The sequence below is a fragment of the Embiotoca jacksoni genome, unplaced genomic scaffold, assembly GCF_022577435.1.
Source record: "Embiotoca jacksoni isolate LCO1_2020_lvr unplaced genomic scaffold, fEmbJac1.0.p SCAF_20, whole genome shotgun sequence".
Classification (NCBI taxonomy): Eukaryota; Metazoa; Chordata; class Actinopteri; family Embiotocidae; genus Embiotoca; species Embiotoca jacksoni.
Window position 1 is genome coordinate 1,576,345 of NW_027185341.1, and position 14,841 is coordinate 1,591,185.

The 14,841-nt window shown below is 38.6% G+C and overlaps 1 protein-coding gene across 3 annotated transcripts in view; it reads left to right on the plus strand.

Moving 5' to 3' along the window:
• LOC138201920 (zinc finger protein 385C-like) overlaps positions 1-14,841 on the plus strand; it is a 62,947-nt gene that overhangs the window by 44,268 nt on the left and 3,838 nt on the right. For all 3 annotated transcript variants that reach the window (XM_069155512.1, XM_069155513.1, XM_069155514.1), the window contains 3 exons: positions 7,732-7,886; positions 9,560-9,667; positions 13,023-13,200. In XM_069155512.1, the coding sequence (XP_069011613.1) occupies positions 7,732-7,886; positions 9,560-9,667; positions 13,023-13,200 (441 nt within the window). The remainder of the gene's footprint in view (positions 1-7,731; positions 7,887-9,559; positions 9,668-13,022; positions 13,201-14,841) is intronic.

Below are 14,841 nucleotides of genomic sequence, written 5' to 3' on the forward strand. Positions count from 1 at the left end.
TGACTGAGTGCTGTTCTGCAAATAGAAAGATTACTGTTAGTTAAACATAGAGTGAGTGGTATTTTCACATCTGCAGCATATGGAATGCACTGTGCAGCACTTGCTGTGTGACGGTTCTGTTATGTGTTGATAGAAAAGTGTGTACTATTGATGGTAAAAGTATCATTATCATCATAAAAGTATATGACCACTATTCTTGTATAATTTATTTTGTTTGCAGGTGCTGATTGGAATATTAAATACTCCGTATGCTATAAGGTGTAGTAACACAACATACAAAGTTCCCAAAATACTTACTGTCTTGTGTAATGAAAGATTTTATTAATATTAAGTATTAACTGAAGCTCTTGATTCAGTGTTAATGTCAGCCAGCTCAACAGATTATTAAAATGACACTCGGCCCAGATTCAGATTTATGATGTGGTGAGGCCTCAATGTCAGCACCAGATATAAACACATTTCCAGATTTGTGGTTTACAAAATGAGGAAACATATAAATTCTGGTCAACCATAAAAATAGAGATCAAATTTGACCTGATGAGAATTCAGTCTTAATTCAACATTGATGCTTAAATTGCAGCATTTCATATTCTGGAAACCTTCCAAAAGAATCAAATTATTATTATTATAATTTTATTTTTTTTTAAACAAGCTTAATTTATATCCAGGACATCAAGTGGAAGAATCCATATATAATAAAATGAATACACAAGAATTATTAGTTTGTTTATTTTTATTTTGCAGGAAAGAACAGTTGTTCCTCCACCTTCCTGAAACCTGCACAAATCTGTGTGAGTGGTTTTCAATGTTATATAGTAGCAGTACATTATGTACATTATGTAGTAACACAATGGCAGGAACGGAAGGAAAAAGGAAAAACAAAATTGCATTTTTACTGTATATGTTAACATACTGTTAGCACCCCTACTTCGTTTTTCAACAATTATATTTTAAAGCAGAACAAAATAAATAACCCTATAATAATTACAAAATCTAGTTTAAGTGTATTTTATCATTCTGTTATGCTAAATATACTATTTTCCAATCCATTGAATTATCTAAAAATATGAATGGTCACAAAGCTAAATTCAGGACTGCTATTCTTTCCTCATGAAAATCAGATTTTTTTTTTTTGGAGTGACATGGTTTGCGACAATAGGCCAAACTCTACATTGTCACATTCATTTAAAGAGACAAAAAAAAAAAAAAAATGAAGAAAATAATATGATGAATGCTGACTCCATTGCCTGTCTCGCAGTTCATATTTGCCCTGTCACATCACTTCTTTTGCCATTTTTGACCATGTTGGCTGTATTCCAATCATCTCTCCTCCTTGACACCACCAGCACGTTGCGCAGTTCTGCAAGTTATCATGTGCTAGATTTACCGTCCCTCTCGCTCCCACTGCCTCCTTTACCTCATCCTTTCTTAACCCCCTCCTCCTCCCCCCCCCCCCCCCCCCCCCACACACACACCACCACCACCCCTCCTCCCTGTTCTGTGAATGTGCACAAATACTCCCCTGCTGTTGATTCTTGAAAATAGTGTTGTGATGCTCAGTCCGTGCCACTTTGTTTCCCATTTGCAGATCTAGAGCTGTGAACACACACTGGATTTATTTTGAGTGCACACACAGAACGGACAGATAGCGGATCGTGAAAGCATCTTGGCCAAAAGTGTATTGGATTCCAATCGCAGACTGTACCTTTAGATCAAATTCCAAGGAAGAGTTTTAATGGTCACATCATAGTGGACTATTTTCTATGAGCTTTGCATTAAATGAAGTGAAACCAGGAAACAGCCCTAATTCCGCTGTTAATGTCACACACCATTACCAGCACACAGAGGAGGCTCATCAGGGGATGTCGTATGGTGTCAGAAAACAGAGCTTGCCTCCATACCGCCATGTTGGTTCAGAGAGAAGACAGAGAGCCTGGCTCAGACAGATAATCCCAGGAAATGCGTTCACCATGAAAAGAGCCAAAGCAGCCTTCCCTCTGATGCTTTCGCTCTGATTTGCCGCTATGAAAGCCTCTCATCCCCCCTTTTTTCCACCCTTCATGAAAAGATGCCATTTCTCTCCCTCTGTGATTGCTGTGATGTTGAGTCACCCAGAGACTAATCTTAGAAATAATAGAGATTAAGCTTTTCCTCGTTTCTTTTTTTGTTTTTTCCAAGATGCTGTAATTTCTCCAACTCGTAATCTTTTATCCCTTCTCAATACGGAAAGGTTGGCTGCTGTGACCTACACTCCATGCCTTCCCGCATAGAAAGAGAACGTGAATGCAGATTAGCGAGCAGAAACTGACTCATTTTGAAATGTGGATTTACATTTATAGTAGCAGGAAAGAGGAGAACAATCAAAGAACACACCACTTTCAAGCTCTGAATTTCTCCACATGCTGCAACGGTGTGTAGCTACAAGGCTGTGGAAGGAGTGACACCCTGCATTTAAGGTTTCAGGTTTGAGGGTGGTGTACATTTGGAACATTTGGAAAGTCGACAAGAGCCGGATGTGCTCTTATGTGTGCAACAGGACGGTCGGCTGGTTCGGTCTGTGGGCATCTGCGTACAATCCCCATGTGCTCGGTTTAAAAGAATGCTAATGCGCACGCTGTATGTGCCCAAAATTTCGTAAGCATGTGTCCGGGTACTATGTGGGTGATATAGAAAAAAAACGTGAGTCTCAAAATTTGTAGCCTAAATTGCGAGGAAGCTTGGACATTTTGTCGGTGTAATTTTCTTTCGATTGATTGTGGCCAAATCCACATCTCCCAAATACATCCATGAGCGCCCCACTCAGTTCGTTGAAAGTTGTTTACTGGTTACATACGCTGAAAAAGACTTCACAGACTTCCTCATGGGTCTTTGTTTTTGGGGCTGTTGACCTTTCACGCGATAAATGTTCACCGGTTGAGAGCATAAGCATCTGAGCTTTCCATTGGCCCGAGCTGGCTCACGGTTCACCTCACACATATACGGACTAAAATAATTTAATCATATGGCTTCTCTAGACTTTCCAAAATCTCTCATTAAGTCAGTGTTATAGTGTTGCTGTTTTTTCCCGTTGCATTTAAAGTTATCGCAAATCTGTGAACTAAACCCCTCTTCACTCAACCTTTCATTTTAGGTCATGACTGCAGCAATTGAGTTCTTGAATGTGAACAGATGAAGTTAAAGTGTTGAGTGATTATTTATAAAAACTTACCAAGGCCTTGTAGTTAAAATATCCCCAAAATGATTGGATGGAACTGATATAACCAATGCATTAGCTCATCTTCTCAAATTTGCTGGAATGAATCTTTTGCGATGCTCTCTGGATGCAAACGAGATGGCTTATAAGAAAGGGATGAGTCAACAGCACGTTCTTCCTGTCGCTAGATGGTGTACAAGTTTTCACAGATGACGCCGGTTTCTGGTTTGTTCAGTGCAAAATGCAGTTAATTAAACGTCTCACCCTGATGTGTTTTGTGAATATGTGCGTAGGAGATTAATGAGATCAATTTCAGATTTGTGTAGGAGAGGGAATCAATGTCCCCAAAAGTCATACTGACTGGCAGATTAAGCACATCGGCCCAGCAGAGAGTGGAAAAAAAAACCAGTCTCTCATCTGCCTGCGGTTGTCTCTCGCTCTGTCTCTCTTTCACTTTCTCTCATTTCTCGCTGCTCTGTCATTCACTCTCGGTTCAGCGTAATGCAATTCAAAACACTTTATTGGCATCAGTGATACATGAACGGTCCTGGTGGAGCATTTAAATGAAATTGGAATTCAACAAAAACAAAATCAAATCAGTAAACGTGTATCATTTGCGTGTGTTTTCATGTATGTGTGTGTTTCCCATGGAGATTTGGGCGGCACATTACGAATGCAGGATCAAATAAACAGTAATAATCAGCTCTAATCTCATTTCAATTTCTAATTTAAGTAAATGCGTGGTGCAGTGGAGTGGCTTCAAATCACTGAATAAACTGTGTTAAAAAAAAGACAAGGAAATAAATATTGCTACCTGTATTTGAGATTAATTAGGAATTTTGGATACTTCGTTCAGTGCTTTTCCTCTAGGATTTCATGGTATTTTGTAGAAAAAGAGAAAGGAGTGATTTATTGCAATAATTCTTGTCACACTTCTTTATCTCAGCACTTACATTCTTTTGGTGACCAGGACTTGTTTGTTATTCTCTTGCAGCTTGCCTGTTGTCATTCTGTTCACAGATAAATTTTCAATTTTTTTTTTATGGTTGTCATCCGTGTCCCAGACCGGCAGTTTGTTTTGTTTCTGTCTGGTTTGAGATTAAGAAGCATCTGAGATTACTGCCTCACTGGTGAGCTCCAGTTAGTCTGTCAACCAGATGTGGGAATTCATCTTTTTAATGGGTCATCTCTTTGAGTCCCAGAATGTAAACATTTGGATTTGTCTTTTCTGAAGTCTTTTTAAGAATACTTTATTAGTCAGGCGAGCTTTGTGGCTCCAGGGACGTAATGATAGTTGGACAGTCCACCGCAACTATTGAATAGACATTCGAGGCAGCCAGAAGATTAATCCCAATCAATCTGGTAATCATTTCCTCATGTCTTCATAACTACTGGATAGATTGCTATACAACTTTTGTACAGAAAATATCCTGCTCAGGATGACTTCTTACCTCTTTGGTGATCCGTTAACTTACCATGTAACGCCATGATTAATTCAAATTTTTCCAGTTTTTTGGTTTATGACTAAATCCCTACGAGATGAAAGGAATTTCCTGAATCTTCAGCTGTTTTCAAGTATGAGCATGCTGCCCGTCAGGATATCAGAAATTTGGGTTGTTGGTACCAGTGCCAATAAAACTCAATAATTCTCAATACCAGATTTGACACACAGACACAAATAGAATCAAATGAATGTATTTTAACATAAAATTTAATATTTACACAGACATTATAATTTGACAGACTGAACAATAATAATTGTAGTCTACAAATATTATGAGCAGCACATTTAAGGTGTTGTTGTTTACTGAAACTCTCTTACCTTGAATTCTGCGTGCAGATCTGGATTCCTGTCCTTTCAGATGTTTCTCCCTTTTCTTGGAAATGCTGCACTGTTTGCATCACGGCTTTTGTCTGTAACTTGCCAATTATTGTCAGACTCGCAACATGTGCAAAATATCTTTATACACACCTCTTGCTGTGTTTATGTTCTTGTTGCAGGGGATCTGTTGCTGAACCTGCACACTCCACCTTTCCACATGTTGGTGTTATTATTATCCTGTTGTTGTTACCAAAGTATCTGTTAAAGTGACATCCCGACTGCATTTACTGTACGTCAAAGTACCTCTGTACCCAAGTACAAAGCTGCTCGTGTGACCTTTAGTGAAATGAAAATAAATTCTGTCAGGCTTCTATCTTTTACCATATTCATTGCCAGAAGAAAGTAGCCTGAGGCTTTTGTATCTGCAGGCAATGATAAAACATACAAGACATACTCTGGTGTCAACTGCTGCTGCCAAACACTGGTGCGCTTACATGGAACAATTGAAATATCTGTCTAACCTCTTCTTATATAACTACTAAAACCTTTTCTTGTTCATAACATTTCTTTGAACATATTTTGAAGCTGGAAAGGTTGCTTTTTCTTTGCCCTTTCCAATCCTCCCGCCTGTCTTTCTGCTCTGCTCGAACATCTTTTGAAAATGGGACTAGATTAGTAAAAACATGTTAATGCTCAAACCCGCCTCATCCCCAGAGATAAACCTTAAAATCCAGAGGCGAAAGAAGCTGAAAATTGGGGACAATTACCTTCTTGTTGATTTTCTGTAATGTGAAATAACATCATTAGGCTCCACTTTTGGGATTGACTCTTTTCACCCTCTGCAGTATTTGAAGAAAATGTTCAGGTTTTCATGAATACCCTTAATGATAATAGATGTTTTGGCACTATATGCACAGCAGTAGTTTCTGCCATTTATTTAAATCTTTTCTACCAGTTTTTTTTGTAATCCCTGTAATAAAATGAATCTTCATTTCAATGAATATTTTATCCAGAAGTAGATACATCTTTCACGAAGGGTAAACATGGGCAATGTGTTTTCCTTACATATCTTTCTTCAATCCATAATTTGTTAGTCATTTCTCTTCACCCTCCAGTCCGCGTCTAGTATGTTAATACTTCTGGCTTCATCAGTCATTTTCATTCAGTTTTTCTCGGCAGAAGGCTGCTGCTACCAGCCAGTTCTCCTTTCATCTGTTTCATTAGGCTCCTCCTGGCATTTTCTGTCCCCTTCTGCACCCTCACTAACCACAAATTTTCAATCTATACCGAACTATCATGTCTTTCTAGTAGAATCAAAAACATTTGTATAAGAAAAATTACGTATTTCCGTTTTAACTCCACATCTTTTTTTTTTTTTTTTACTCCTTTTTCTGTTAGTTGTCATGGTTTGGATTTCCTGTCTCTTTTTCTGTCGATCCGTTTTTGGTGTTTCCTGTTTTATTTTGAAATTCGTCCCTGTCTTGTCAATTCACTTCCTGAAGAGAGTGGAAAATTCTGACCATATTTCACATTTGGTCAGATATTGAGTTGGTGACATTAATCCTGGCTGTCCACCTTGAAACTTTGAAGGTTGAATAGCTCCCCTGAGCTGTCCGGTTGAAGATGTGTGTGAAGCATCTTTTTCGAAGCATTGTCTACTATCATGCCTCCAACTTTGTGTTTTATCAGAATCAGCTTTATTAGCGAAGCATATGAACACATCAGGATCCCTTCAAAGCCTTCCCACGTATTATAAATCTGAACAGATATGGCTGTTGGCAAATTGACTGGTCGGCGGAGGCATACAAACACAAGGAGTCAATTCTACTTATTAAAAGCTTTTGTCTGCATAAAACCTCCTGCTTCTTTTGTTGTGCGTTTGGGTCCTCTTTCTTCTTTTGAACGGTCATAACACTAGTAAGATCTGGAATGTCACAAAGTTTTGAATCTAGTTTTATCTTGTATTCTGACATTTACGCTTAACCTTTTTAACTTAACAACCTTGACACTTTCTTCATACAGGCATTACAAGCCATCTGTAATCACCATGCTTATGTAAGACACTGTGCATTTTAATGTGAACGCATTAATGTTACTTTGGGTCTAGAGAAAGGTCAGTGCCATGCTGCTCTTTAAAGCATGAACAGTCTGAAAGCATTTAGGCCAACCAAGTTAAGTGTGATGAGAAGGAGAGGTCGTGTGGAAGGAGACTTCCAAGCAAAATGTGTTGGCGAAATTGCCATTGAATTCAAAACTAGAACTTTATGTGGAAAGTAATGCATGCGGAAAGACAGACAATTAGTGATCAACAAAAAGCAAACAAATTGAAGTGTCTGTGAGTCACCTTAAAACCTCCTTGCACTTCTTTTTTCATTATTTTGACTGAGCCGTTTGCAGGACCGGAGGAAGAAACTACACAATTACTAACCTACTGTTGTATTTAAAGGCCAGAGGCATTTGTCAAGATTAACTATGGAGTTGTAAAGCAGGAAAAGGCCACAAAAAGCCTCTCATCATTTATCCCCCAGTATTACTGAAGTCATTAAAGCTTTACAGAGTGAATCATTCACTGTGGGGATGTGTCTTGCTCTCCTTTGTCTACTAAAATGTATCTTTATCTTAGCGTGTGCAGAGGAATGTGCAGCTTCAGTGGCCTAAATTGAAAAAGGCTTGAGTCTTTCCACAAATGACTGAAATGCTTTCTCTCCCTCTTTAGGTGCACTGTCCCAGAGTCAGGTCCACCCTCTGCTGAGCTCCCTGACTTTGCCAGGTCGACCCCTCCAGCCGCAGGGTCACGCCCAGCTGGAGCACTTCCTGCCGCTCAGGGTCAATGGCTCCTCGCCACTCAATCTCTTTCCCAATTTCAACACCGTAAGATACCACACCACATTTCGTATAACACATATCGCACACAAGGCGAGAAGAGGTAGCTAAAAATGTTTCCACACTCAAGACTTCACTTAAGGTCTGAGACGGTAATATTTAAATCCAGTGATCTATCCTGCCTTTTTTCAGTTGGAAATTCAGGTACATGGTCCAATGAGGTCCACTGGTGCTCAGGCATCATGTCAAACACACTCTAAAATCATGCACCTACAACTGGCAGACCCTAAATCCTTTTTTCTATTGCAACTATCATTATCCACAACTTGCAGATATTTCGTGGAAGAATACACGATTTGGGAAATACTCAAGAGGTGCCTTTAGAGAACAGCTCAGAAGTTATCAGTTAACACATTATAGCTTCATGTGAAGGTGTTGGCAGTCAGATTTTGTTACTTTTGGACAGAACCCGGCTAGATATTAAGATATCGATCTATTCATCTAAATGTTAGCAAGAAAGCAAAAAATGTCCTACTATTCCTAAAAAGTCAACGGTAATTTGGAAAATAAAGGCAGTTGATCATCCCCTTGTGATGTCTTGTCTGTGTTCGCAGCTGCTGTCAACTTGAACAATATAATAAGCAACATTGCGTGAAAATGTGATTGTCATCGTTTTTAATTTGGGCTGCTTGAACTAGTTTATCAGTGTTTTTGTATGGAATAGTTCTCTGGCATCTTTATTTGTTTTTTTTATTTTGAAGTAACAACTCGATGAAAGCTGTCAAAGAACTACTTTATTTATTAAACATATCTTTATCTAACTTACACTTCTAACTTTCTAACTTTTAACTTGAAATATGAACTGCGTACATAAGTTATATAGGAAACCATAAATACTGCATCAGAACTCTGTATTGGCTGGTTCTAGATATTGAATTGCTTGGATTACATGCAAATATATGTTTGAGATCTTCCAAATATAACACCTGACACACTTCACATGTTTGGTCTGACTTTAAATGATGAAGACCTCCATAGTTTATATTTAGCTTTAATCCTTAATGAGGAAAGTCAGGGGAAAGTGCTAAATATCTGAAGCATGTGGGAGGAAAATATTCCTGTCTGATATCTAAAGGTAAAATGTGGCTTGAACAGAGCAGCTGCACTGTGGGGATTAAAAACATAAACCGAAGTGGGGATCAAAAAATTATTGAAATAGTGTGACTTCAAGACTGTAATTTCCTTATCTTTACATTACGAAAAACATTTAAAGCTTGCATTTATTTCTTATAAAAATGTCAATTTATTAAAAAACTAAAATTATAGGTGTTAAAGTCTAATTGAACTCCCTTCATAAACATTATACAGTGCAATTATTCATCCAATCACAGGATGACTCAGAGCAAAATTTCCTATCCTAATTAATCAAAAAGAAACCCCGGAAATCCGAACTGACAAATGGGTCATCGCTTACCTGAAAGATGGAGGTAGTCGTGTGGATAATTATTTTGTGTATCTGTGCAGATTCAGGTCCTATTCATCGACTCAAAGATAAAAATAAGATAAGACTACCCAACAAGGAACACATCATGACAACAAATTGAAATATTGAAAAGCATTAGGGTATGCAGACTGGGGTTTTACTAAAATGTCAAAGATATGACCATTTTATTCCTGAAAAAGTCAACAAGCAGTACCAACATGTGTGTGTCACCTTGTAGATGGACCCAGTGCAGAAGGCGGTCATTAACCACACCTTTGGTGTGTCTCCACCCAAGAAGAAACCCATCATCTCCTGTAACATCTGTCACTTGCGCTTCAACTCCACTGTAAGTCAGACTTCTTTGCTTTTCCTGATGTCAACTAGATACGACGAAAGCTTAATCGTAGGACTGATTTAATCTTCGTTTCACTGCAGTGAGGTGGAAAACCACGCAGCTCATGTCTTTTATTCTGCCCAATGTAAGCATTTGCTAAAGTAAATGACACTAAGTTGTGATGTATTTTATATAATAAGTAGTAAGGAGTGTTAAATCAGCATTATCTCGCTTTACTAGCTGTAAGACCATCTGAGCCTTGTGATGTGTGCTTAAAGTGAGCTTTTCCAAGCAAACTATAATCCAAAGGTTATCTTTTGATTATTTTTGCAGTCAAGCGTCCACATATTTGCAACTAATTTAATATTGTATAATATTGCCATTATATATATAATATGGTCAAAAACAATCTGGAAGCAGCCTATTCGTTTTATCAGTCTAATCAGTATATTTCTATCCTCTCCATTTCCTAACCTTCAGCTTCTTAAAAGGAAACCATTCTGCTCCTTCTGTTGCCTTTTTCTCCTTATCACACCTGCCTATTCATATTCATTTGACTCCCATTCTTATGGAGTTCATTTATACATATTTGCATTTATATTGTTAGGGGGAACCTAGCAGAATTACAATGACTCTTCTTTTTTGTGAAACTTGAAAGAAGCAGGACACTGGTGCAGGCCCTTTGTAGTACCCTTACTTCCTCATCTATCTCTCTTTTTTTTCTTCTTCTGTCTCTGCTCCTTACTTTTGCACATACAGTGATGATGTCAGGAGTCTGTTTTCTAGCTAACAGGCTCTCTCCTCCTCCCTCTGTGTTACCTGCAGCTGAGCTGAGAGTGCTGGTTGACCCAGGAGTTGGATGCCAGGTTGCAGGCAGGTACCAGGTCCCAACAGGGGGCAGCAACAATAAACTGGAATTTGCACCCCACAAAGAAAAGTGTTTTTTAAAGGAATAGTTCAGAATGGTGGAAGTCTAGTTGTATTTTATACTCGCTGATTGTGCAGTGCTTAAATTAAGTACTGTAGGTTTCATTTTTCAGTCTTCCTCCCTCATTTTTCATGCTGGGCACACAGCTTCAGGTTGCTGTCCAAAGTTTAGCGCAGTTCGAATCACAAGTCTTTGATAGAGAAGAAAAAAAAAAACCATTCTCAGTTAATTTAAAGTTAACATCGTTTAACAGCAATCTATTGTGTTGAATACAGCTGGTTATTTAAATTTTTAGTTTTATCAAAATTGCAATAAATGGAGGCCAAGTTGCAAAGAAAATACTGTATATATTTATTTTGGAAAGACAAATTAAAGCTGCTGTAAACCAATATTTTTATATTTAGAATGGATGAAATTACTATCTATAATATGTAAAGCATCACTTGTCATGTCACTATCATTCGACTCTGCAGACCCCCTTTAGCAACTCACCTTTTTGGTGATTTTATGGCCCACAACTCCTGTTTTGTTTCATTCTCACCAGTCTCACCAGCAGATAATTGTTTTTAACACAAAGCCTCTAAAACCCCCTTAAGTGTGCTAGCTGAAGGTCAAAGTCAGCGAATAGCTTGTGGGCATAGTGACGCAATTAGCAGTTCAAAAGACCTTTCTTCGGAGGTACTGGGGACCAGGAGAACAAATAGAGAGCATTTATTGTGTTTTCCTTTTTTTTTTATTTAGCTAAAAACACAATTTCAAAGGCTAATTATACCTTTACAAGTCTATAATGTCAGAGCTTTGTTTGCATCTTGTTGCACTGCCCCCAAGTGGCTAAAAACTCAATCAATACACTAAAAAAATTTTATAGACTTTGTCTCAACGGAAAACTCAAGCTGATTGTTCAATACAAAGACAAAGATGGATGACTATGAAAGTGAAACCTGCCGTATGTACTGCTACATGACTGGTGTATATAAAAACAGAACAGACTATGAAAATTCAAAATTATTCCTTTAAAGTTGCTAAACTCACTGAAGAAGCATGAAACATCAAAATTTGATGGATCGCACATGGTATCGTAATTTTGCTTCCTTTTTGTTGACAGTTGTTGCTCGTTGTGTATGAAGAGTTTGAGCATCAGTGATGTGCATAAAGCAGCTTGAATCAGGGGCAACAGAGGCTGAAGCAGTCCTCACCGTCCCCTTCAGGTGTCTTTAAACGAAGATGTTCGTTTTGCCACGTTTTTATTCCATGTGTTCTTCTTAAAAAAGCTACTATGGTGGAACATAGTGCGATCATACTACGCGGGCATGCCAGATAGTATAGTAGTATGCAGATGAGGGAGGGGTCATCCCTCGGACGCTGAATCACGCTGAATGGTTAGTGTGCACTGACATTCAATGTAGCCAAAGGGCTTGCGTACCCTTTGCTCAGCCCCATATCCCGAACCATACACTCTGACCCATGATGGTGCCCTTTCTGTTTGTGTAGCTGTCCAAGCTTCATGCAAAGTGTTTTGACGGGGAGACTTCCATCCCTCCACTCACACACACTGTCACTTCAAGATCACCTTTTTCACACTTTCTGTTATCATGGGCATTAGCAGGGGTTGTACAGTGTGTGCCTGGAAACTGGTATGGATAATTTGAGCTGTGGCAAATTATCTAACAGCCTCGTGTGGAGACGGATACTTTGAAGTCTTGTCACACTGATTCTGTTTATTTAGGAAGAGCACTTGTGTCTTCGGTATCCGGTTGCAAAAATATGTGGTCTTAAAGCATTTAGCGCTGTTTATTTCCTAAAGCTGGGGAATGTATATACAATGCATAGATTTCTTGTGTTGTTTGGAAAAATGTATTTGAATGAATTATCAATTATATATGTTCTGCTTCAGTTGTTTTGTTTCACTGTTGGTGTACTTTGAGTTGGTGGAAGCTGCTCTTCCCCTGCAGAATGTGTCTTGCTTTATCTACAGGCATCCAGAGCCATTTCAGGATCCCAGATCTGCATGCATCTGTTGTCTCACTGCCACAAATGTGTTTGCTCTTACAGAGGAAGGTCATTTTGTGTCACAGCAGAACTGACACGGGCCATTTTGTGTCAGAACGAATCAGTGGAAAGATGAGTCAGTGAGCTCAGGATGGTCATGAGATGCGATGAGTCCAACTGATGCTCATTTGTGCACCACCACGACGATGATTATTATCAAAATGGTGATGGGACTCTTCCTCCGAGTCAAAGGCTCAAATGCATAATTTTGTATTTTTCTAACTCCATGGAGGCATGTGAAGCCAAAGCTCTGGAACAGATGGAAAGATTACAGTTTACTGATTTCATGCTGTCCTTCACTAATTTAATCAGTCATTCTGTGCATATACTGTACACTGACTTTGCCCTCTGCTTGTTGTGTGCATATTTGTGTGTGTATGCAATGACCAGACACAGGCAGAGGCCCACTACAAAGGTCACAAGCATGCTCGCAAGCTAAAGGCCTTGGAGTCCCAGAGGAATCGACAGAAGAACGGACACAGTCAGCCCACAACGGGGAAAGACAGAGAGAGGGGGATGATGGAAGGAGTGACGCTGCCAACAGACTTGCAGCTGAAAAATGGAACAGGTAGACATTTTTATTTTTTTTAAAGGCAGCCCTCTCAGCACCATCTGAGTAATTAGTTGCAATTGAAGAGACGTAAGCGCGAAGGCTTGGTAGTTGCCACTCAGCTGGTTAATTATCAGCTATTACCTGGCCTGCTGTCATTGGCACTGTCAGATAGGTAATTACTCCCATCAAGCAAAGACATTCAGCAAGATAGAAGCTTTAAAGCACTTAAAAATAGATGTCATTGGAAGAAGGATGTATTGGCGGTGTACTCTTTTAAATCAACAGTGGCTCAACAGAAATCCCACTTGCAGTTCCTTGAATGAAATGATGTGCCGGCACTTTCCGGTGAACACATCAAAAACTATAGAAAATTATGAAAGGTTGGGATTATGTTTGCCTACATTGTTTCTTGTCAAAATCAGACAAAGGTTATGTTGCTATTAGCAGCGGCTAATTCCATTACGAAAGAATAGCATAGCAGATGCACAGAAATTTAAGCAAATCTTAATTTAATTTAAGTTTCACCATCAATGTAGACGATGGAATTTTGATGTTGGGAAAAAAAAAAAAAAAAAAAAATCTGAAAATGGGCTCTGGTTTAATTTACATGAGATAAGTCGGGTTCTGACTCGTTCAGTGAGTTCAGAATTAGCTTCAAAACCTTAGTAGCACTCTAACTAATGATTCCGTAAATCTTCATCAGCTAACCTTTTTTTTCTCTCAATTTCAATGAATACTTTCATCTATGAAATCCACAAATTCTCAGATATAATACTGGGATCATTATGTACTAACTTGTGTCTACTGCCCTGGATTCTTTCCATATTATTTGTGTTTGAGTTTTTGTTTCTACCCCTGCAATGTCTAAAAATGGCTGCTATAAAAGTAATAACATTGCTGTTTGCGATTTTGTCTCTTTCAGTCATTAGTCACTCAGCTTCTCTTTTTCTGCCTGACTAAAAATGTCACCATCTTTCTTTCTATTCTCCGTCTGTTTTTTCTTTTTCATTATTGATCTTCTCCCTCCCATTTTCCTCCAGCACCTATCAATTTCCCTCCAACCACATAATGATAAGCTTGTTACATTCAGTGGTTGCCATGGTTGATGATTGATGGGGACAGAGGGAGCTTCAGCAGAGAGAGCGAACAAATGACAGAGACACAAAGCAGAGAGAAAAGGAAGGAAAATACATGACAATTTTAAAAGTGATTGTTTAATAAATATAATAAAATGGTTATATAAAGGGAATAGAAAGGACAAAGTTGCACACGGAGGTTGGGCTAGTACGACTTTTCTAGAAGGATCACATCTATCAAGAAAATGTACACTTTATACCCTGTTGTGTAGAATTCATGTTTTTTGTTTTTAAAAATCAAATGCCATCAGCTCAAAAACTACATTGGAAAATTGGATCTGAATGCCTTTATTGATATAAACAAAAACTGCATACAAATTTGGGAAGATGAAGGGTGTGATCATTAGTTTTACCGGCTGGTAGAGCTCAGTGATGCCCTACAATAACGAGAGCGTAACGATGTGGTCAGATCAGGTGTCATAACTCCACCTGCTAAGTGTACACTTCATAACAAGAGGCACACACAGTTTGGGAGGAAATAAACTACATTCTAACACTGGATATGCTTTACTCACTATAA